General features: G+C 39.7%; 1 protein-coding gene across 1 annotated transcript in view; it reads right to left on the bottom strand.

Moving 5' to 3' along the window:
• ST7 (suppression of tumorigenicity 7) overlaps window positions 1-23,804 on the bottom strand; it is a 136,005-nt gene that overhangs the window by 846 nt on the left and 111,355 nt on the right. Inside the window, exons 11-15 of the mRNA XM_058022524.1 lie at window positions 18,612-18,684; window positions 16,903-17,005; window positions 9,048-9,198; window positions 4,717-4,809; window positions 1,615-1,754 (exon numbers count right to left, since the gene is read on the bottom strand). Of these exons, the coding sequence (XP_057878507.1) occupies window positions 1,615-1,754; window positions 4,717-4,809; window positions 9,048-9,198; window positions 16,903-17,005; window positions 18,612-18,684 (560 nt within the window). The remainder of the gene's footprint in view (window positions 1-1,614; window positions 1,755-4,716; window positions 4,810-9,047; window positions 9,199-16,902; window positions 17,006-18,611; window positions 18,685-23,804) is intronic.

Below are 23,804 nucleotides of genomic sequence, written 5' to 3'. Positions count from 1 at the left end.
ATTCAAAGAGTCTTCAATATATTAGTGTTCAGATAGGCAAATGATAAAAATCAAGATGGAGGACATTTTAGCACAGGAAAAAACCATTGGCAGCTTCATGTCACAGAACTCAGGTATTCAAAGCACTCCTGAAATACATACTGAAATACATATTAATTTTAATTAATTATGAATACGTTTGAGAAATACATGTTAACTTCTTCTGTGGCAGAAGAACTAAGTACAAAATCTCACTATGTTGCCAGCATATAGTCTTTGTTCAGGATACAAGTCTGATAAACACAGGAATAAGGCTAACAGGGACAGACTTGGGATCTACAACTGTGACAGTATCAGAAAACTAAAGATTTGATTGAAAGAGCCAAACAAGGGTCATGCATTTCAGTAACTTCAGTAACTAAGAATCAGAAAGAATCCAACCACTGAATCCAAGAAAAGCCTTACAGGGAAGTTTATGTTCATATGCCCAAGTTAAACACTGTCTACCTAACACCCACGTACACACTCAAGAAACAAGAAGGGGTAATAATATTTCAGGTATATTTCAGCACTTCTTGCTGAAAGAAGTATCTTCTGCTACAACTGATCTTACTTTGTGTCTTCTGGAGCTAATGAAAACAATTCTTGCATGAACTGTTGCTGTACCAGTCCCCACTCACAGGACTGGGTTAACAGAAGACCCAGCTCACCTGCAAAGGGAGCCTCTTCCCTTTTGCAAAAGGGTTTCAAAGAGTACTGACAATCTGGAATTTGCAAAACCTTTCAGCCTGGCCTCCTCCACCCCATTCCCTATACCCCCAAATCAAAAGTACCAAAGACATTAAAAACAAAGGCAGGAGGCCAGTTTGGAAACACGAGACCTAAAACAGAGGAAAATATATTTGAGAAAATGTATTACAATGGAAGATACTCAGTATTTACTGGAGAAGGGATTTTTTACTATCCTAGAGCTTTTCTGTTAGTGGATTTTTCATCTCCTAGCATGCTGGAACAGTGATGTTCTTGTTTTTGCAAAGAAAAAGGTTTGGTTTAGAATAATTCATGGCTCTTCCCCCTCATACTCCAGAATTTATTAATCCTTGGTGGATTAAAAAGCAGAATTAGGAGAGGCTTCTCTGGACATAGTTCAGGAAAGTTATGGGGGAAATATTGAGACTACTTCCCCCTTGGCAGTTCAGGGAAAAAACACAGGAATTTGTCCTGGTTAACAGCAGACTCCATTTCTGCTCATACTGAGAGCTTCTACTGCATAGGAAATCACATCAGCCATCATGACTCTACACAAAATAGAAGGGTTCTCATAACTAACTGTTATTAGTTTTTTTTTAATGGATGATATATGAAAATACAGATACTCACTTCTCCCACCAAGCCCCCTTTTTTTTGGCAAAATCACAAGATATCAAACCTAACAACAGAGCCATATAAACCAGAGAAGACCACCAGGCAGGTCTTACTGATTAGCAACCTGGACAGTTGTGCACATATCCCCTGCTCAGACATGCACTGATGCTTCTGAGTGGGCAGATATTTAACACCTGGCAGTATTTAGCTCAGCCTTTCCTGCACTGGTGTCTTTATTTACAGAAGGGAGCAGCAGCAGAGAATACTCACAGCTTTTGCAAAGACCCCCATGAGCTCTGGGAACTGATGTGTCAGGAGGGCGAGCATGGCTGTGAAAGAACAGAGTCCAGCAGTGAAGAGGATGAAGAAGGGAAGCTCTTTCTTGGGATAAACTGAAACCTCATGAAATGCTGTAGAAAAATATATGAGAAGGGGAAGGCATTATACATTTTAAAAAAACCAAAACACAACACCAAGCAAAACCTAACCGATGTTCTTACATAGTTTGAACAACGTGAGACACACAAAGATGCTTTTGAAGGAAGAAGATGATGGAAGGTCTGATACCTCTAGGGACATAATTGTTGTGTCAGTTGTCTCTACCAAATAATTCTCTCTAAAGATACTATTTCTGGTTTACTCTGGTGCTATGTACACATCACTTTTGTCTTCCTTGTGTCAGCAGTAACTATAATGCAGCTCTGCAACATCTAATTCCAGAAAAGAGACTTAGAAATAAAGCATTTTAAATTTTTTTTTAATGTACATTATAAATAACCCCTGCTGGCTGGGGCTATTATAAATAACCCTGCTGGCTGTTATGGCTGCACGTTTGCTAATGCTGATACACAGAGAGTGCAGAAACATGTGCCTGGGAGCAGCAGTGGGCCCAACCATATGGAAGCATTGCTGCAGATCAGTTAAAGCAGGCTGTAAAACTACAGCCTGCATTAACTGTAAATTCTGAGGGTTTTATCTGCAGAGCAAGAAGAATTATCCTAACAGCAGGATGTATAGGCATGTATTTTAAAACCTGGAAATTAAATGAACAGTGAATTTTTAAGATGTTTGTTAATATATACTGATAGGAATACAGAAATTTCCTTGACTCTGGTATAAAAAACCCTTCACTGGACTTTGGAAAAAACAGCACTGAGATGACTGCAAGGGTTAGAAAAGGATAGTGAATATTTTACCAGAGGGATATATCCCTTGAACTTTTATAGCAGCTCAGATTCAAGGTGAAAATTCCTCCAGGCAAAAGGTCAGGTGGATTCTAACCTTCAGTCTGTAGTTGAGAGCTACACTCAAGATAAATGCAAACTTTGAAACATTTTTTTCTCATATAGGACCAATCTCAAGGCTTCCCATATACTCAAATCCTATAGCTATTCATATATATGAAATATTACTCTTCCATTTTGCCTACTTTCTTTGCTTCAGTGATCAGCTCTCATCTCTTTGTACTTGCAGATGACATAAACACAGGGCAATCCAGCAACATTCATGACTGCACTCATCCAGAGTGGAGTGGTTCTCAAAACCAAAAGCAGGAATTCATAGGAGTTTAAATTAGAATATTAAAAACTAAAAATATGTGTGACTCTTGAGTCTGCTAGTTTGATCAGTAAAAAAAACAAAAGTAGGGATAGATTACAACTTCTCTTTGATTTAAAATAAATGTAGAGATCAGAAATACCAGAGCATGGACTTTGTAAGTCAAGGATCTCTTGCACTTTTCTTGCACTGCCTTTTCACACAGGCTCAACCCTGCTGTCCCACTCTGTTAACCAGTCAGGGCAAAAGTTTTGTAATTGATATTTTTAATTTGGAGAGCCTATGAGATTGTTGTGTTCTGACATAATTCCAGCTGTCTCTCCCACAAAACATGCACAATTAAAGGGTGTGGACAGGTATGCAAAACCCCTCTAACCCACCTGTGTCTGTCAGGCATTCTAAACCCTTCCCTCCTCTAACCCAGGAGATTTTGCAGTGAAAGGCATTTCCCATAGCTGCCAGAGCAGAACACACTGCCTGCATATGCTGTTAAGGAGTCCCACTGTTAGCTTGTAACATTTGACAAGAACAATTAGCTTTGCATCTAAAAAGAGAATGCTGAGCTATTCTGCATGACTTTGTCATTCCTAAATCTCCTGACGCTCCACCCTCCCCAGCTCAGCATCCCTCTGAGTACAGCAAGCAGAGCACTCTGAGAGGTGTTGTTATAATTAGGATGATTATAATGGGGTGGGAGATACTGCCAGTTGCCAAGGATTTCTGCGTTATATCAGCAGGAATGTGCTGTGAAGGAGAGACTTGCAGTGAGTGGATTTTCGCTGTATTATTCTCACCTAATGTTTACTCATGTAGGCTTACAAAAAGAGGTAAGATCTTTTTCAGCCCAAACCAGAAAGATTCTGAATGAAAGACTATAAAGGATGCAAATGCCCTCAAAATCAGCCTTCCCAGCAGAAGCAGGCTTCATTTTACTTGCTCCAGAACAAATTTTTCTTTATTTAAGAAGGTGAGAGAAGAATCTTCTTCCTTGGATCAACTTTTATTTCCCTCCTCTGCCCTGACCCTGCAAACTTGTGCGTGTTCCGCTCGTGCTCACACAAAGTCCCACAGAGAGAACATGTGGGAATGAAGTGTAACTGCAAGATTGGCTGCTTTGGCTCTCCCTCTGCATTCCTGTGCTTCACTGCATGCACTGCAATGAGTCTCATTAGCTTGGACTGTAATGCTTCTTGGGGGCTGGATCTCTCTTTATATCTGTATCTGGGAACACTGCTGGCACCTTCCTAGCACACGCTACAAACGCACATCAAAGTGACTGACTTCACATCAATCTCTTCCTAACAGTGCACACGCCATAACATGAAGAAAACCCTTTCTTGCTATTTAAACTGCTTTTTGGAAAATGTAAGCACAGCCTGCCATGAGTACTGGCTGCAGGAATGATCCAGCTGTCCTCAAGCAAGTTGGATCCTGCCTCAGAATTCAAGTAGCTCATGTGTCTACCAAGGATTAACAAGGCTGTGACATTGTGCTTTTGGTTTGAGGGGATGTTAACCCAGATGAAAGATCAGTGTCTTGGCAAGAGAGAACAGCAAGATCTAAGTGATTTGGATCTCTTTAGTAATCTCTCCCCCTGTCTGTAAGCTGTCAAAAATAATAAGTACAGCTAATTGTTATGAACCATGCTGAGGACGTGCCTCTTGAACCATCACAGGAGCTCCAGAGGCTCACTGTCAATCTGGTTATTCTAATCCAGTGTTCTCAATTCAAAAGGCTTCAAAGGAGACCGGTGCTGCAAGACTCAGGTAAACAATTCTTAGGTGTCAATCATAAGAAGAAAAACGTTGAACATACATGGTAGTAGTTCTCTATCTGCAGTTTCTGTACAAATAGGGTAAGGGTAGAAAAGATGTCCTTTTTCCAGTGGATAGGGGATCATTCTGAAAGCTGAAAAGAAAACACAGTGCATAAGTTGCTGTGAGTGTGGCAGCCATACTTAAGAATACTTGTAATTCTGAAAAACAAACATAGAAAAAACACTTATAGTTGCAAACAGCATATCAATTGATTAATGAAATGCCAAAATAGAAATCCACATTGAGCTTTTAGTCACAAAAACTCCTACGTTTATTTTTATTCTTGAGACAATGTTCATGAATGTCAGGTGAGACCACATTACAAGAACATACAAAAATGTTTGCATAATCAAAGCCCATTATGCTTCCAATTCCATAGCCAAATTTGCACATTTTGTCTTAGGCTTTTAAGGTTGCAGTATTTTTAAATTTCAGGGGAAAGAAGTGTATCTGATATAACAGGTATAGCCTACAAAAATGAACAGCCAAGCCTGTAAATGCAGACCAGTACTCACAGTCCCTGTGCACCAAGAATAATAGGTTTTTCATGGAAAAAATACACTACTCTTTTTCCATCACACTCCAGCAAGCCAGGTAACACTGATGACATGAGCTCTGAGGACCAGTCTTCCAACACAGTCATGTTTTCATTTTCTATTTGGCAATCAAAGATTAATACTAAATTATTAAACCCAGTTTCCTCTTATGCATTCTTTCTAAATGCAGCAGATCAAGTCAGGTTTCCAATATAAATCTTCAGGTCATGGATTAAATAATACTTAATCTTACGAATTTTTAAAATTGAAAATAATAACAGAGGGAAATGGATTACTAAATCTTGACAGTGCTGATGTCATAGGCCATCTGAGTGTGGTTTATGAAAACATCAGAATACTTGGCTGAAATATAGCTTTGCATCAAGGCATCCTTTTCCATTATCCTGTATATTATTTTCACTGTTAAAATATCATCAACATGTTATTCTCACTACTCCTATGAACATCAGTCACTGAAGCAGGATTTTCCCCCACAGATGTCCTAGCAGCACTGTACACTGAAGTTGTTAGGTACAGCCCACTGCCACACAGTAACACTCAATTATCTCTGGCTCACAAGGCAACTTAAGGATTTGTTTAAATACACAGTCCCCCAGTATTTTCAGCTGTGCACACTGGATTTGAAATTATGTTAGCTGTGGTTTTTTGTGAAACTATATTACTGTATTTTTTCTTGATTGCTGCATTTAAAGCAATAGTAAAGAAGGCAGAGATCCTAAAAGATTGTAAACCAACCTGGGCTGTAATGCTCTTCCAGCATTAACCAGCCCTCTCCATAGCAACCCAAAAAGCCAAGTACAAATACAATATCCAAGCAGTGTATGATCTTAACACACAACAAACTTGAGTGTCTGTACAAAAACATACGTGGAACGTGTTCAATGCTCATTTCTTCAAAATCCCTGACACAAGTTTTTCCTTCCAATTTGGCTTAACATTGAAACAGACAATCAAGCCTCTTCTGCTTTACCCTAAGCCACAGTAGTATCAAGATTTTAATAAAAACAAAACATGAGGTGGATATGTTGCTTTTACAAAGCAAGTGAAAAATGTCTGAATAGATGTTACTCAATTTAAGCAATCGTGCTTGACGTGAGACCACCTATGGGATACTTACAACAAAACAGCTTTAATCAGCAATGTTATCAGCCATGGAAGGAAGTGCTCTGGTTCATCTGGATCAGTTTGTGTCTATGTGGGTACTTCTCTGCCTCACTCTTATGGTATTATCTGACCTTATTTTACATTAATTGACTCAGGTAGCACAGAGCACGTTTGCCACTCACCATGTACAGCAGCTGCAAGAGCTACTGGAGCATTTGGGAACCCCTAGGTTTCTTTTCCTCATGCAAACAGTAGGAATTTTGACACAAATTTAGAAACCAATAGTGACAAACCATCACCCCAGACACTTCAGAAACTTGGTTACACTTGAAACTACAGACCTCCTGTACAGACAACCTGGCCCAAACACAGTGGTGGGGCACTTGGGCTTTTATAGTTGTACTACAAATAAAATACCTACAAACACACAGAAAGAAAGCAAGGACAACTGACCATGGATTATATGTAGACTGTTGGTTAAAACCAATATAATTACATTTAACTTCTCTGCCATGTCTTCACTGGTTTTCACTTAGTTATGCAAAGATGCCAAGATATGAACCAAACATTATTGGATCAGACACTGTGAAACCATTAAAACCCCTGGTTGTCTTCACATGTGAGCAAAATTTGAACAAAAATTTTGAGGACTCGTGCACAAAATGAATCATGGATTTTTCTGCAGAAGTTATGCAATGATATTAATTTACATATTTACAGGCTATTATACAGCTAATGAATTACATGTTCAGATTGCTGAATGTGGAGATAATAAGAAGGGAAGTGTAGTTAGATGAGAATTCCCTATGCTGCCATCAGGCACAGGTGACACAGGAGGACTGCAGGGCAGCCAGAGTCCTGTGCCAAAACTGGTCCTGGTACAAAGCCCTTCAGGGGCTCCCCAGCCTGACAGAGCAAAAGAAGATCTGCTCAGGATTCCCTGCAAAACACTGCTTTTACTGATGGAATAATGAACCCTGAGCTAAAGGACTTCTGCCACAATCCAGAAGAGAAGGAACACTGCTTAAAAGCAAATCACTTAAAAAAAAGCCATTGGGAATGAACCTGTAACAGAGAAAATAACAGACTGGGAGAAATAATGGGAGAAGAGCAGATCTGACAGAGAACAATGCAGCAGAGCAAACCCCAGGCAGCACTGGTATGGGTTACTGAGCAAGGTGTTCTATACACCTGAAAATAAAAAACCAGTGCACCCTCAGGGAGCCTACAAAGCAAATTAAGCAAGTTAAGGTCATTTCATACTGTAACTGAGATAGTAAGTCACTTCCACACTGGAGATATTAAGTGCATTTCTATAGGACTTATCATGGTAAAAAAAATCTTTTCTATCAAAGCTAAATGAGGACAAAAAATGGCAAAACACACCCATACAAACAAGTTGGTGTAATAACATATGCAGAGGATGAAAAAGAACAGAATCAAGCAGAGCAGAAATGGGGAACTAGAATACACTAAATCAGAAAAAAAAAGCCAAGAATTATAATTTGTATGTTAAAATTTTCGGAAACTTGATAAAAACACATCTCAAAGACAGGATAAGATATATTAGAAGGTTAGTATATGACCTTTGGAAGTCATATACTCCAACCTCCCACTCAAAGCAGGGTCATTTCCAAGTTACATTGGATTGCTCAGAACTATGTCAAGCAGAGCTCTGAGTATGCCTGGGGCAGGAGATCCCCCACACCCCTCTCACTCTGAGAATATGATTCTTAGGTCTGGATTAAATTTATCTGGCTTGAACTTGTGTATATTGCTTCCTGTCTTTACCCTGGCCTGTTCTGTGAAGACTGTGACTCACTCATCCATATCATCTCTCTGCTGGTTGGTGGAAGACAGCAACTGGATCATCTCTTCACCCACCATAAGACTTCTCCAAGTTGAACAAAACCAGCTTCCTCAGCATTTTGTCCTATATCACATATTCCAGTCCCCCATGCATCCCAGCAATCCCTCACTGAATTCACTCCAGTTTACCAGTTTAAAAAAAGTCATAAAAATACAGCATTGCTTTAGATTCCACATTGGTATATACCTGTCTATAAGGCACACTCGCAATTCCCAAATATCAAAGCATTCACAGAATCACAAAATGGTGTGAGTTGGAAGAGACCTTTAAAGATAATCTAGTTCCAACTCCACTGCCATGAACAGGGACACCTTTCACTAGAGCAAGTTGCCTGAAGCCCCATCCAACCCAGTCTTGAACACTTGGAGGAATGGCACACCCACAGCTTCTCTGGGCAACCTGTTCCAGTGCCTCGCCACTCTTATTGCAAAATATTTTTTGTTTATGTCCAATCTGAATATACTCTCAGTTTGAAACCATTCATTCCAATAATGACAAACAAACCTCTGGAATGAAGTAAGTTAAATTATTATCTCCTTATCCATGAGCAGGAAAATATGTGTCAAAGAAGTTAGGAAATTTTGTTCAGTATTAAACAGCAAACACAAGACTTTAAACCCCTTTTACTCATTAAATGAAGTTCATGTTTTCAGTTCAAATTTCAAATAGTTCAACGCTGGTGAGGATGTAACAAGTGTCAAAATTCTCACATATTATACTTGACAAAAACTATTACTTTTTCATGAAATTCAATAAAAATATTTTATTAGTTCCTTTGTAAGAAAGAGGATTACTTACTGCCTTCCCATGTACAGTGTAAGAGGTTCAATGCCCCCTCTACTCTTTTCCAGTGTTGAAGATGAAAGAAAGCATATGCTATTGCTTCACTGTCCCCTCTCTTCAGAATATGTTCAGGGGGCAGAATTAGGCTTTTCATTTCTAGTAGATACTGAAATGAAAAAGTAGAGCACAATTATTGCAGAGGTAATACAAAAAAAAAAAAAAAAAAAGCACAGAAAGCTGATTGCAATTCTATAATGCACACTGAAAGGTCTATTTCCCTGAAGTACTTTCTCTCACAAGATTCATCAAATGTGTAACATCACCAACTGCACTTGAAGAGAGCTATTGAATTATTCCCAAAGACTAAGATATGCTGTCAGATGGTTCTGCTCTACAGCACTGGTATTGGGACTACACAGAAATTCAAAATTAAACATCTCTCTTATTGAAGGAGATGAAAAAAAGGTCTCAAAGCAGAAAATGGAATTTAATTACAAGAGCTTTTTAATTAAAAGTGTTTATAATAAAATGAAGAAGACTGTAAGCATTTTGATGCACAAAGTATTTCTATAAGGAAACACATGGCACTCCTAGTTTGCACACAGGTTGCTGCATTTACTGCATCACCATTAACTAACTGGTTGTGAGGTCTATGAACATGCAAGCTTGGCAGCCACCTAAGTAGCTCAGAACGAGTTACAAGGTAAAAATGTTACAAAACGTAACAAGTGCCTGATTTCTGGGGGTGAGGTGGGGGAAAAAGTACAGGACCTTTGAGCTTGCTACTTGTAACAGTTGTTGAACGTGTCATTAAAAAGAGAAGGACCACTGACCAAACCCACAAGCAATTTCCACAGAAAATTTCCCCATAACTGGCTCCTCCCACCAGAAACAGAACCAGATGAAACATACAGAGGGTTCATGACACAGGAGAAGACAGAGGTCTCAGACATTATTCAAGCAGGTGATTTTTGTCTCTCCTCAATCCATGACCTAGACTAACAGGTAACTAGACAGACAACTCACACAGCTCAGCAGACACCACTGGTGTTACTGCGTTCCAGCCACTGGAGGGGCAAGAAACAGCAGAGGGTAAAGATGAATCCTTTCCTGTAAAGCGTACCCTTGCTGGCACCCTTTACAGAAAAGGAGTAACAGACAGAAAACAAGCTGCTGAATCAGCTCCTGTGGGTCAGTTCTCCAGAGGAGTGAAACATTTCCCAGCTGTGTTCTGACTGCTCTTCCACAGCACAGGGAAACTGTCACTCTCTTCCAGGATGCCCAAGACCAAACCTTCTCCCTGCCAGACTGTTCAAGTTAGCACAAAAGGCAGCAGGTGAGTCAGCCCTAGCACAGGGCTGGGAAAGGCAAGGTGTGGCTGCTCACTGGAATGAAGGAGGGAGTGTGCAGCCCCTCCATTTCACCCTGTGCTGCAGCCTGGTCTGGAAGGGGGAGGACTGCAGGACAGGGAGTGACAACCTCCTACTGCAGGCACCCATGAGGAGCAGCCTGGCACTGGAGGCAAAAAGGACCATGGGTGGTGGCAGCCTTGCCCAACCCCTGATAAATGCTGGCTTTTGTGAACAGGATGTGCTGGTGCAGAAAAGAAAGCAAAAGAAAGGAATGAGGATTTAAAGTCAGCCTAGTAGAAAGGAAAAGGGCAGAGGGAAATGAGAACCAACTGCACGATTTCATGGAGGATGTCCTAGAGAGTGTCACCCCTTTGTCTGATGGAGCTGTCATGCAGGTAAAAGAAATGGAGAAATCACGGTCAAAACAGAGAACTGTCAATCCTGGGGAATAAAGAAATACCTCAAAGAGAAATCACATGTTTCTGATGTGGGTAACAATCAAAAGTGGAGAAACTGAATCAGCAGTGGGAGTAGTTGAATATGATACTGGATTTTGCCTAAAGCCTTTCAGAAAAATCTGAGGGAGCTGCAGAGCAGGTGGATTAATGGAGGAAGTTGCCATTCAGTAGGCAGTCCAGGGGATTAAGGGTGATAGGGAGAACAGAACAAAGATCTGACAAGAGGGAGGGAGCTGCCAGGCTGACACTAATACAGCAAACATTCACTGCCCTAATGAATGCCTCACCCTTTTAAAAACCCACATTATACCTGTTGAGCAGAATGGAATACAGCTGCAAGAGCTGCAGGTTTCTACCTGTTTTATTAATTTAGAACATTAACTCTTATTTCCGTATTTTCTGCAAAATTGAATGAGAAAATAAGTTCTCAATATTCAAACGTTTCAACCAAAGGAAAAAAACGTAAACCCAATAACATCACTATTAGTAGGGAAAGAAAATCCAGGAAGGAATGTTGTATTTCTAGGAGCGCTAAAAGAAAACGTGTTTTGATTCTTATGTATTACTTGTTATCAGCAATTAAAAAGAAATCAAGTGGAAATATCAGATGGAAGGACATATCTTCACACTTGCAATCAAGCTTAGTCCTCACTCAGTTAACTTGACTTTTCAGCCTGCATTTTTCTCAGTTTCAGAAAGAAATTATTTTTAGAAGTGCCTCAGATCAAAAATGTGAACCCCTCCTCCCTCGTTACTGTATCACAGCTACCTTCCCAAACAAAAGTCCATAACCTGGTTTGGTGATATTCAATAAGACCCTCACGCAAAGTTGATAGGTGGCTCAAGACTCATTTGTGACTCATAAATGTTTTTATTTGACACATAAATGTCAGCCACACCTTTTGGGCATACAAACTGTCAAATAATTTATTCTGGAGGCATTTCCAGCAGGAACACTGACTGTACACAGCCCCAGAGAGACCCTGTCTGGAACACTTTGTACAATTCTCATCAGGCACTTTCCAAAACAAAAAAGATCAAATTTATCAAGCAAAGAAATTCAAAGAAATGGTTTTGGGAGACAGCACTTGAAGGCCTCCATCTACTCAAGTCCTCTGAACATTAGTAAAGTAAAGTAAAGTAAAAAGCTGCCTAGCTGTAAGCAGGGCTTGATTATTGTGGAAGGAGAGATATGACTGTCCATGAAAATTAGAATGGTCTTGATATCCATGAACATCATATCCATTGGTGCACTGTTGTATTTTCAAGGAGAGTTTCAAGGGCATTTGTTCATTTGCTGGCAGGGCTAAGGGTCTACCTAGGGACACCAAGGGCAGCCCCCTTTTTGGCAACTGCAGGCTGCTGGTCCTGGATCTTTCAGAGGCAGGATGGAGCCCCAACAATGTGCTGGGTTTCTAGCAGGTTGTCTGTGAAACCAACACAGTCCCCCTGAAACATTCTGTACTGGACAAGGAGACAAATTCCAGTCAAATGAACGAAATAATAAAAAAAAATAAAACCAAAAACCTTAAAAACCATCCAATGAGCTGCAGTCCTCATGCTGGCCATACGATGTGTGAACTGCAGTCTTGATGGACTTCTGCATGCAACAAACATCTCCGGCTCTTGGAAAAAATCAGCCAAAGACATCTGACTGTAGCTCCCAAGAGGCTGCTGTTGCACTTCATCAAAGGCTAGACAAGTGCAGTCTTCTCCTGAGCCACCAAAGACTTTATATCTCTACATTTCCAAAACCCTTATTCCAGAACACTGCCCTTGCTGTCACAGCACTAACAGGGACACAAAATCCAATCATACCCCTAAAATTCATACTAGTAACCTACATCTCTTGACAGACTCCTTGGTAACTTTAGCTCCTGATACACTAGCATCCACCAGATTGAACCACAACCTTCATAATTTAAGTAATAAAACTTCAATATCTTATCAATTCTTTGAAAAAACAGGGAAGAGGGGAGCCCTCTCTCATCCTGACAGAACTCTGAACCCAAGCATGGTTCCACTTCAGAGGGAGAATCAAACAACAGGCTAAATAAGAAACTAGCTGAGAGCTAGGTACTCATGGAGGAAAATTAGATGGTAAGACCAACACATCTCCAACTGCATTTTTTTTCAGGAACAATTGAAGAAGTTTAACTAGAACAAGAAATAAAATGCCATCACCATCTGGGCTTATCAGGTTCCTTTAAAAAATGTTCCAGCTCAGAAACAAATAGCCTAGAGAATTTCTGCCAGAATGATCTCTTCACTCTTGTGGCCAGTGACAGGGTTGCTGGGCTCTGGAACGGGCTCCTCAGGGAAGTGGTCACAGCACCAGCCTGACAGAATAAGCTTTGGACAAAGCTCTTGGGCACAGGGTGTGACTCTTGGGGATGGTGCTGTGCAGGGCCAGGAAGTGGCCTTGATGATCCTTGTGTGCCCCTTCCAACCCTGGCATTTTCTTTGATTTGCTGATTCTATGAGCCAGCCTCAATGACGTTGGAAGCAAATACTGGAGTTGCACAATGATTTCTGCCATCATGAGATAGCTCAATTAGCCCTTTGCCACTGCATTGTTCTGGCTTGGATTATTTTTTGGATTGTCTTTTTTTTTTTTGCTTTTTCAGATCCCTCTCTTCTCTCCCTCTAATCTAATCTTTTTTTGTCAAAGACCTATATTTAGGAGTTACAGTGTAACAGTAGTTTTCATGTGCTTCTATAGAGGGCTTCTGGGCCAGTTAGGTGACATTTTCTGATAGATACATCTCAGCTACAGCCATTCTGTGCCTGTACAGGAATGTGTTTTAATGAGCATTTGGAGAATGACAATGGACCTTGTACACATGAAGTGCAACAGGGTGGAATTTACACTTCTCTTGCTTAAATCAATTGAGCATACATTATCTATTTCACAATATTGACAGCTCTCTGGCTCCTAATGCTCTCCTGCTGAGAATGCTTTTAGCATTCCATATTACTCCAATGACCTTTTATAAAATAAATCAACCTAACTCAGGCAGGTTTCTCCTTTTCCTCAATTGTTCAATCTGACTGAAATTACAGCTCAGGTTGCAAACAGGCAATAGGCACTGCTGCACCTGTGACAGCATCCTTCCAGGCCAGAATATGAGAATTTAACACTGCCTGGACAGGAACTCTCATCTTCCCAGTGGGATGAACAGCACAGCCTTAAGAAATACTGGTTTCTACATGCCTAGTGAAGCCACTTTCAGGTCACCTTTCACATTCTCATTGAATTGGTTGTAATTAAGAGGTTTGCCCTTTCTGCTGGAAATAAAACAACAAATCAGTGTCTCACTGAAGAGTTAAAAACTCTCTCAAACATATCTCAAATAGTTTCTCTGTAATATCATGGGGTGTGTGGAACAGATTAATTTCCCATCTGGTCTATGAATTTGTTTGCATTATTTGTTTCTATTAGCAACTACAACTTACTAGAAACCACACAAGCATACGGACAGACACAGCTCTTACTAAGAAAATCAAAATAAATAAGAAAAAAATTGAGAAGGGATGCAGCAGAGAACAGATCAATCTTCAAAAGTGTTTAAATCAATGGTTTGTTACACCCTTTTAAGAGGTTGCTTATAGACAAAATTGGCATTTCTTAAAGTAATATCAATATTTAATTTGCCTGATTGAAATGCAGCATACTCCAGCAGAGACTCTCTTCAAATCAACTCAGCTCCTGGCTTACATACAAACCATACAACTGTGTGCAGGACGTACTTTTGGCTCACTTATAACAATCAGATATATGGACCATCATCTGTTTTCTCTTTAATGAATACCTCTAGTCCCATACATCACAGAAAGGAAGGGAGTGCTTTTCAGGAGGAGTTTGAATGAAGGGAGAGAGCTCTGCAAATCAGTGCAGGGTGTTCCACAACTGATAAATGTCCAAGAGACAGCTTATCAGCATTAGCTTTTTATAGTCCTGTTACATACAAGTAGGGAAGCCCCAAACACATATAAATAATATTGATGAAATTGTGTGTCTGTGTATACACATACCTTTTCCCCCAACCACTCCACAAATTATACACTCCTCATGATATAATATGAACATAAAAACCCCTCTGGAATAACAGTTTCAGTGGCAAGACAACCCTCTCTGTTTAACTCCTAAGTTTTTGTGTAGTATGTTAAACAATTTGTCACATTTTGTAGTTTATGTCTTCCTTGCTCTGAACAAAAGACTCACTAATATTTAGATTCGAGAGAAGCACTGAACACACATTTGTTTTGTGGCCCTGTTAGACTTCTTGTGATGCTGCTTGCTAAAACTTAACCCCATTTCATTAAAAACAACTGGGATATGACATCAATTACAACTGATGGAAGCTGAGGTGTAATATCCACACACTGCATAAAATTATAACCAAAAATGAAGTTTCATACCTTAATATCCTTTAGGTAATAGCAGCAGGATAAGTGTGAAATCAGCTGTATATTAATCTGTATCAGGATGTTCTGTTTTAATGTTAAAATCTGAACTAAAAGAACCTCTGGAGTCTGGCTCCTATCATCCTACCTTGTCATCCTGGTAATTTTATGTTTCCCAAAGGTTTTCAATTTCAGAGTGTCAGACTTTGAAAATTAGAGGGAATCAATTAACAACATGAACTTAAAGAGACTGTGATGGAAACATTTATCAATAGCACGGAGATAAGTGAGGAAAATGGAACTGGCTCCCAGGGATTGCTTATGACAGGCTAAACTGGTATTTTAACTTGGCAAGATCTCCAGCTGGGCCTCAGCAAAACATTTAGAAAGGTTTACCCAGAGCAGGACTGCACTAGAGAGTTAAACTGGCAACTGGGCAGAAGGGAAACACCAATGGTTGTGTTGTTGCAAGAACCATTGGGATGGATGAAAGTAAACAGAGAAGTTCTGGAATCAAGCTTCATCTAAGATATTCCTTTTATGGTATGGCACAAAAGTAGAAGCTCAGCTAATATTACAAAAGGACTCATTCTCATGTAAACTTTGTTGTCTAAAAATCAGGCTTTTACTGGAAAAGAGTTGCTCCTTTCATATTCACTGTAGAAACACTGAGGAGGAAAAGTCTGTCTAAGGCAGTTCATTCTTTCCACTGCCTGTAGAGGGAATCTAGATGATTTTATTAAGACAACAGCCTAATTTTCAGACAGCTATTTAGTGGTTAGCATTACAGACAAATGTAATGCTACATTTGGTCACAGGTCACAGAGAAAACATTTAATTCCTGCAGTGTATGAGAATTAACTTTCTGCAACCCATGTGTACATACAAAGAGGGTTTGGGTTTGTCTTGACCAGACCTGGTGCTCAACTGTACCTAATGACAAGGCTCCTACCTAATGATAAGGCTCCCTCCATTAACATATCCCAGTTTTCCACTGCTCACTTTCCAAGGGCAATGCTAGCCCAAAGGCTTGTAGGGTGAAGTTCAGAGGCCAAAAAGGTCCAACTGGCAAAAAAATCTGCCTTTAGCCTTCAGCAACCTCTTGGCAACATTCTCACTGCTGAGATACAAACCCCAGAGAGCAGGTATGGGAATTAGAACACAAATCTGCTTTTTTTACTTTGCAGTTCTCAGCAATTCTTCCCCTCTGAGCTTTGCATCCTCAGAATTTAATGACAGGTCGCTGCATAAGGGATTACTAATGCAACTTATATGAAGTACACCATGAACTCCAAAGATAGGCTCTTTTGTACAGCATGCCAAAAACACTTTCTTACATATAATCATCAAAACAAATAAAATATGCTACTTTGAACTTGAAGATCTTTAATGACTATTTTGTGAATAATAATCTATCTTTATGCATCATCTGCTTCCAGGTCAGCATTTGGTGAAATCCACATCAGTTGAAATTTCAAGCTGCACAGTCCTGAATATGAGATTGCAAACCAAAAAACTGTGCATACTATCAGCTTTTTCCCCTTTTCATTGTTTGCTCTCTCTTCCACAACATCACTCATTACACTAACACAAAAATCAGGAGTTATATCCTCAGCAGGGTCAGAGCTACAACAATGTTTTCTCAATACTCACTTTTGGCACATGTGGATTAAATTCTACTGCTCTGTGAATAGCTTCTACTGCATTCATCTCTGCAGTGCTCAGCCCTCGCCTTGAAGCAGCCTCTGGAGAAAATCTACAAAAGCAAAGAAACAAACACATTAGGTCAGAAATGCTAGTAAGAAAAAGTCAGAAAAGGAATCTAGAACATGGGCCCATGTAACCAAACTGAGTAATTTTCCTATGCTCTCCAAACTTCCATAGCAAGTGGAAACTCTGAGTGATCTATTACATCAAGGCCAATAAAAATCCCAGCAGAAGCGGAAAGCATGTTTGTATCTAATCATGGCAGACAGTCAGTTCAAACAGTCCCTTCTCTGTCACTAACCTAAGTTTGCTCTAGGTACCTTGCTAGGGGCATACTCAAAGCTGAAATTGCAGGGGAAAAAAAAAAGAAAAGAAAAGAAAAAATAACAAGACCAAAAAACCCCCAAAAAACCAATGCCAAATTATTGTTGGAGGGTTTATATTAAAAACAGGTTTGGGGAAGTTTTAGGAAGGTTCCCAACCCAATGCCCCTGGGTCAGGTTGAGATGGAAGCACGATGCAGCAGCAGTAGCAGGTGGTCTACTGGCTGCAGCACCATTGAGGGTAGCATGCCCAAACTGTGGGCAAATCATCTGCCCCAGTGAATAAAAAACCAGACCATGCAATCTCTTTCTCACCTCACACCCCACGGCTAACTCCAGAGCTGTACTTGGCAGGCAGACACCACAGGGAAAGCTGTGACAACCTTAGCCCTGCCCTCCCAAGCTGGAGTCGCTGTGTAGGGAGGAAAGATGTTGCAGTAGGTACTGGCGATCTACAGGATAAAAAGAATGAAAGAAAATTACTTAGAACTTGATGTGTACATACACTTTAAAAGCAAAAACTGTCAGGATGTCAGTCAAGAAAATGGCTTTCCACTCCACTTGCTTTTCAACTTTAGGGGGGCATTCGACCCTCAGGTGCACAGACACAACTCTGCCTGAGATTTGTGTGCAGGCATCTGAGAGCAGAATGGGGGGTTTTGAGCTCCATCTCACGAGGAGCTGAGCACCCTTTCAGAGTGGGCCGGTGCTCCCAAGTCCACAGGCATCAAATAGATGTGCTCAGCACCTTGGAAGGTTGAGACCCAAGTGAAAAACATAAAAGGAATGAACAGATATTTGTGTCTCTAAAAATATGAACATTATCTACCTCTCAGAATCCCTGATATAATAACGCTAAATCCACCTGCTGCTATTTAATTAGATGAGCACTCTGCTGACAGCACTTGTAAAATGACATTGTTACCAGTGCATCCACATTTAGTTTTTACCTTTTTGCGTCAAGTTTACACAAAGTTGAAGAGGTTCAGCCACACAACCCTTTTCAGTTGCATCTTCACCATACTATCTAGGAAGCCAAAGCTCACCCAGACAGTATTTATAAAACTGAAACAAGAACTGAATTTATGCAATTTCTCTTCTTTTCTTCTTCCTTAGCATCTCAAGTGCAATGTTAGATCACTACAGATTTTTTACACATAAAGTAATTTTATCAAAAATTTTATATTAATTATTATTTTTTATATATAAAGTAATTTACCGCAGGTCTTAATTTTCCTGCCAAATCAGCAGATTGTTAGGGTGTGGGCTCAGCTAAGAAAAATCTTACATTAAATCAGGAATTTTTCTGGAATGTGGTTCTTAAGCACTTACTTGTCAGAGACAGCTCTGGCTTTGAGCAATGCAGCTGTGTAGCATATTGTTGCTGATTTTGGTAAACTTATATCTGTTGAAAAGAAAGGAAAATATTAAATATTTGAACACTTAAAAGTGTGCAGAAGAAAAGTGGTTGATCGATACTTTAGAGTAAGCATGACATACACAAAATTAGTACATGAACTCAGAATACTTTCTTATCTTTGGACTTATGCTGCCATGTCACATGGATTTTTAAATTTCCACCTGATATACAGGCTTTAAAATGTGTGTTAATGACCTCTGGAAGTGCTACTAAAACAGCAACTGGTATCATTAGAGAACTAATTCAAAGAGTGACATGATGGAGACATAATGAAACAAGTCATTACTCCATAGATAAATATATAGATAATTTGGAATACCTGGATTTTTCCATAGTTCACAAAATATGTAAGTAATAACTGAGGGCTATCTGCTTTACTCTTCATGCTTTCACGGAGAAGCATCTGTCTAATATGAGCATGTAGCAGCTGTACAGGTTAAGACAGCTATTCAAGTAATAATGGATTTGACTTGCAAGCAATCAACCAGTAGATTGACTGAAGTTAAAGATCTACAGTAAAATACGGTGTTTTGCCTCTGAAGAAAATACTGGACCTAAACACACATCCACCAGACACTCTAGCAATTTTATCCTGTTCCAGAGACACACAGGACCATAAACCCAACTTAACCCATTAGTTAATTTATACATGTTTTCTACCAGCAAATTGGCACAATGCATTCAAAAGGTAGAGAGAAATGCTGCTTAACAGACTTGAGTGATGTATTTGTTCTCATTGTTATAGAGAATTGACTTCCACATTTTTAATCTCATGTTGTGATCCTTGGAGATGTCCTGTGCAGGGCTAAGAGCTGGGCTCAGTGACCCTTGTGGGTCCCCTACAACTCAGCTTATTCTGTGATTCTGTAACCCACCCAGCAGTCACATATTGACACTGAAATATTCCAGCCTCAGAAATTTAAAGATAACAGGTACATGAAAAAAAAAACCAAACCACAACAAACCAAACCCACTAAAGGTTGGATTCTGCAAACCCTTCTGTACACACTGATAACTGCCTACGGCAAACAGAAAACACAGCACAGCAAACACAAGGCACTGAGGCAGGCCCACTGTAGAAGTGAGGAGCAGCTAATCTGACTGTTGCTCTAAGAAACTATCTGTCCCTTGGTTTGTCATTAAACTTGATTAGAAAGATGAAATTGCCATGATAACTTGGCTACTTCAGGATTAACAGACACTTGCTATTCACTGAACTCATGAGCCTTGCAAGATAGGGCTCCAGAAGGGAGTTACACAGAACAAGCAAGTCCTATCTCAGCAGTCATCATCCTTCACTTATTAATAACCAAAAAGCCAGGCACAATGTTGTTCTGTGAGACAGAAAACATTGCTAGAATGACTGTGGCACTTTGAAAAGGCTACCTGTTAAATCCTGTTATCTTTTTATGCACTTGCACTTTAAGTATGAGGCGTACAGATCCTGCTGGTGGCTTCCCTATAATATATTGCAACTATAATTTCACTGGAGTATGTAATTGTAGTGACTAAAGTAATTAAAATCAGCAGCATGCAGAGCAGTTTGGATGACAGATATATTAATTACTCCACTAATAGAAGACAGCTACAGACACAGGCATGAGCACATCTTCAGTGACAGGAAAAGAAAATATTTCTGAACACATCCAATAATCCTCTTTATATCAAGTTTTCCTTAACATCAGGAGTTAAAAGTTATTTCCAGTAAACAGAAATGCCTTTTAAATATAGTAAAACAGTATCACAAAACACTGTCTTCTGGTAGACAGTAAGTGTTCCTGAGCTGGAAACATCTGTGCTCATAGATTGCAAGATGATTCAAAATGAACAGCTGGCATCTGCAAGGAAGAGAAATGTGGTGAGATGAGCTAAGGCTCAGATACACCATGTGAGTCCTTTTTGCAGAAGAAATGGGATTTCTCAAAGAATGCTGTGTTCAAATCTGATCACCCATGGTCAAGAACAACAAAAGCAAACAGAAGGGTTGGACTGTTTTTGTATCCAACAAAATGAAATGAAGACTGAGAGAAGATCCAACTGTTTCCTATGCAGACCCCCACGGAACACCAGGGGAGAAGAAGTGTTGCTCAGGTAAAGGACAGCATTTGCACAAGAACAGAGTTCAGAATTGAATTTAGGCCTCAGCTTAAAAGCAAGTTTCTGTGAAATGAACATTTGAGGGAGATTTCCAGGTAAAACAGCAGGGCAAAAAAACCCAATTAATTCTAGGATGGAGCTTGCTCAGCTCATGGAAGGGGCAGTATCATGCAGGGAATGCAACAGCAGGAGCCCTGATTCACCCAGGAGGCCTCTTCCAGTACTGTGCTGCTAGAGAGCAAGCAGCACTTGTTTGAGGACAATACTTACAGACCCCTAGCAATGGAAGAAATAGATACAAATGTTCATATTTATCACAGAATCACAGAGTGGTTGGAGCTGGAATTGAGCTCTGGACATCATCTAGTCCAACGGAGACAGCGCTAGCAGGTCCATGCCTGCTTGCTTTCAAAAGTGTTTTTCTTTTTGTTTGCTACATATTAGACCAAAAGTATTTAGTCCTGCTATATGCTGGTCTATGACTACAATACTTTAAAATAATTTTGGCTTAATCTCCAAAACTTCACCCTCATATTTTAGAGAGAAGCATAAACAATTATGTCTGGTAACAACTTGAATTTAGCAAGGGAATTGTGTCCAAACTAGCCCTAGGAGATATGTACTCTGTCAGAACCAAAGCGAAGTTTTAATAAATGACTGTGTCCAGCTCTCTGAGCCATCTGGCAAAATATCTTCACATACACTGTTTCCCACCCTCCTGTGATTACTTGGGGAGCTCACACAATGTGCTGAAAGATGTGACTGCTATTCTGTTGTCAAATCCATCAGGACATTTTTGCTTAATAGAAACTGATGTGTCAATCTAGAAAAGACTCTCCTTCTTTCTTATTGCTCGTATTGTTAAATAGAATGCAAAAATCTAGTTTTAATTTATAAAAATTTTCTTTTAATAAGCCCCAGTCATGTATGAGGAGGGCTGGGAAAGCGAATTCATACAATTCATTTGCTTCTTAGGCAGCTGCTTATGAGACTGAACTGATGGAAAGATGCTGTGGATATGCAGAATATGCCATATATCATCTAAAAAGGCCATGGGATCTAGTGTTCTTATCAACAGAAACTAAAACAAAAAAATTATTCATCTGCATATGGAACAATGCAACATTCCCTACCAGGTCACCAAAAGGCTCTATTCATGAAGAGACAGGCATGTTGCAATTGCTTTAGTCATTAATAAATGCAAAAATATAAGTCACTAATCACAAATTATTCCAAATTTTACACAGGCGATAGGAAGAATTGCTTATAGATTGAAAGCACTCTAGCAAATAAATATGTGCAGGCTGCAATCAGTGATGACAGAAGAGAGATGCAGTCATGTATAAAGACACAAACATTAAGAAAGAAAGTGAATTAAGCTGATACAAATGGTTAAAAACAAGAGTAACGTGATGGAAATCATTAAAGAAAAATATGAGATGAATATCAGGGGAAAACCACTATCAGAAAGATCTGATGTCCCATTGGAACACTGATCACATTTTCCTACAAAATGTAGTAGAAAACATGCTGGAGAGAGCACAACTATATGTATGGTGCTTATGAAAATTAGTTCTGATTCTCTGTACTTTTGGCATTCTTTCTCAGTAGTGGGAAACACCCCAATCAAACACAGCCCCTATATTACAGAGGGAAAACCACAAGTAGCCTTTATTTTGCCATAACCACAACTAAAATTTACACTATTCAGATATGGAAAGATTTAAAATTGCTGATTTTAAATATTTCATATGCCACTCTTGCTGACAAGCATATCAGCGACCAAGCAAGAGTCAGCCACTTTAACTTGACCAAGTTCAATCCTAAATGCCTGTAGAGAGTAAGGAATAATTTCTGCTTAAGAAAGTTAAAGAGAGCAAGACTAGTATAATTGCTTTAGACTTCTTGTGCTTTTGCACAAATAGGCAAAACAAAAAAGAATTGCCACAGAATCATTTGGCAAATAAAAAAAAAGAAACCAGATGGTATGAACAGACACAAACTGTTGCTGAAACCTAGCTGAAGTGACAAGTGATTTTGATATGGAGGAGAGAAATCAGTTCTTGCAAGCATAAGCTGGAAAAGATGTGACAGGAACAAAGACAAACTATTCTCTCCATACTACTGTTAGACAAACTTGAGGTCTTGATTTGTGTCTCTTTGAGAAGGTAGATTAGATTTTGGTATAACCATAACTAAAAGGAATTTTCTCTTAAGATATCTCTTTCAAAGAAACAAAAGGGGTATAAAACACTGTGTATGAGGGAATGGCTTCTTCCATACTGCCACTTTCTGAAGAAACCCTTCATTGCACTTAGAACGCCTACCCAGTTAGCTCCACCAGGTAGAATACCTCCAAAACATCAAATATAAACATGGCAAGTAATGAGACTATCTATAAAACCCCTGCAGACCAGAGCTAATGCAACTGATGGCTGCATGCAATTGCTTCATCAATCTGCAACTCTCTACAAAAAGACTGCCTTCAATATAAAAAGAATTTACATGCATAATCTGTAAGGACAATAAGAAATTGGACAGAAGGGGCAGAGAAAAGAGAGTAGCCATGAATTGGCTACATTTTAGAAAAGTCACTTCTCTGTGTTAACTGTTAGGATTTCACTAAGTTATAGGTATTCCAAGACAAAGAAGTCTTTGTTTCTAAAGTTGTCTTGGATTGCAAGATGTAGCTGGGGGTGTGTATTCTATTGCCATCTGTTAGAGATGGGGCAGTTATCTCCTCTTAATTGGGCAGTTTTCTGTATCTCTTTCACAACCAATCCTCTCTCTGGGAAATATCTGCTGTTAATGAGCCACCCAGTGTCACTGCATGACAGATAAAATGACATCATCCCACTGGGAGATTTGGGCTCCACCCAGGGGGGGAGCCAAGCATTCCTACCTGGATATAATCTGAAATTTGGAACACCAGAGACAGCCTTTTCCCACTGGATTCCCAGAGGAAGACCAGGCCCATCCACACCCTTATCAGACCTTCAGAGGTTTGG

Source organism: Melospiza georgiana, chromosome 4, assembly GCF_028018845.1.
Source record: "Melospiza georgiana isolate bMelGeo1 chromosome 4, bMelGeo1.pri, whole genome shotgun sequence".
NCBI lineage: Eukaryota > Metazoa > Chordata > Aves > Passeriformes > Passerellidae > Melospiza > Melospiza georgiana.
This window is presented reverse-complemented; position numbering and strand designations above follow the sequence as displayed.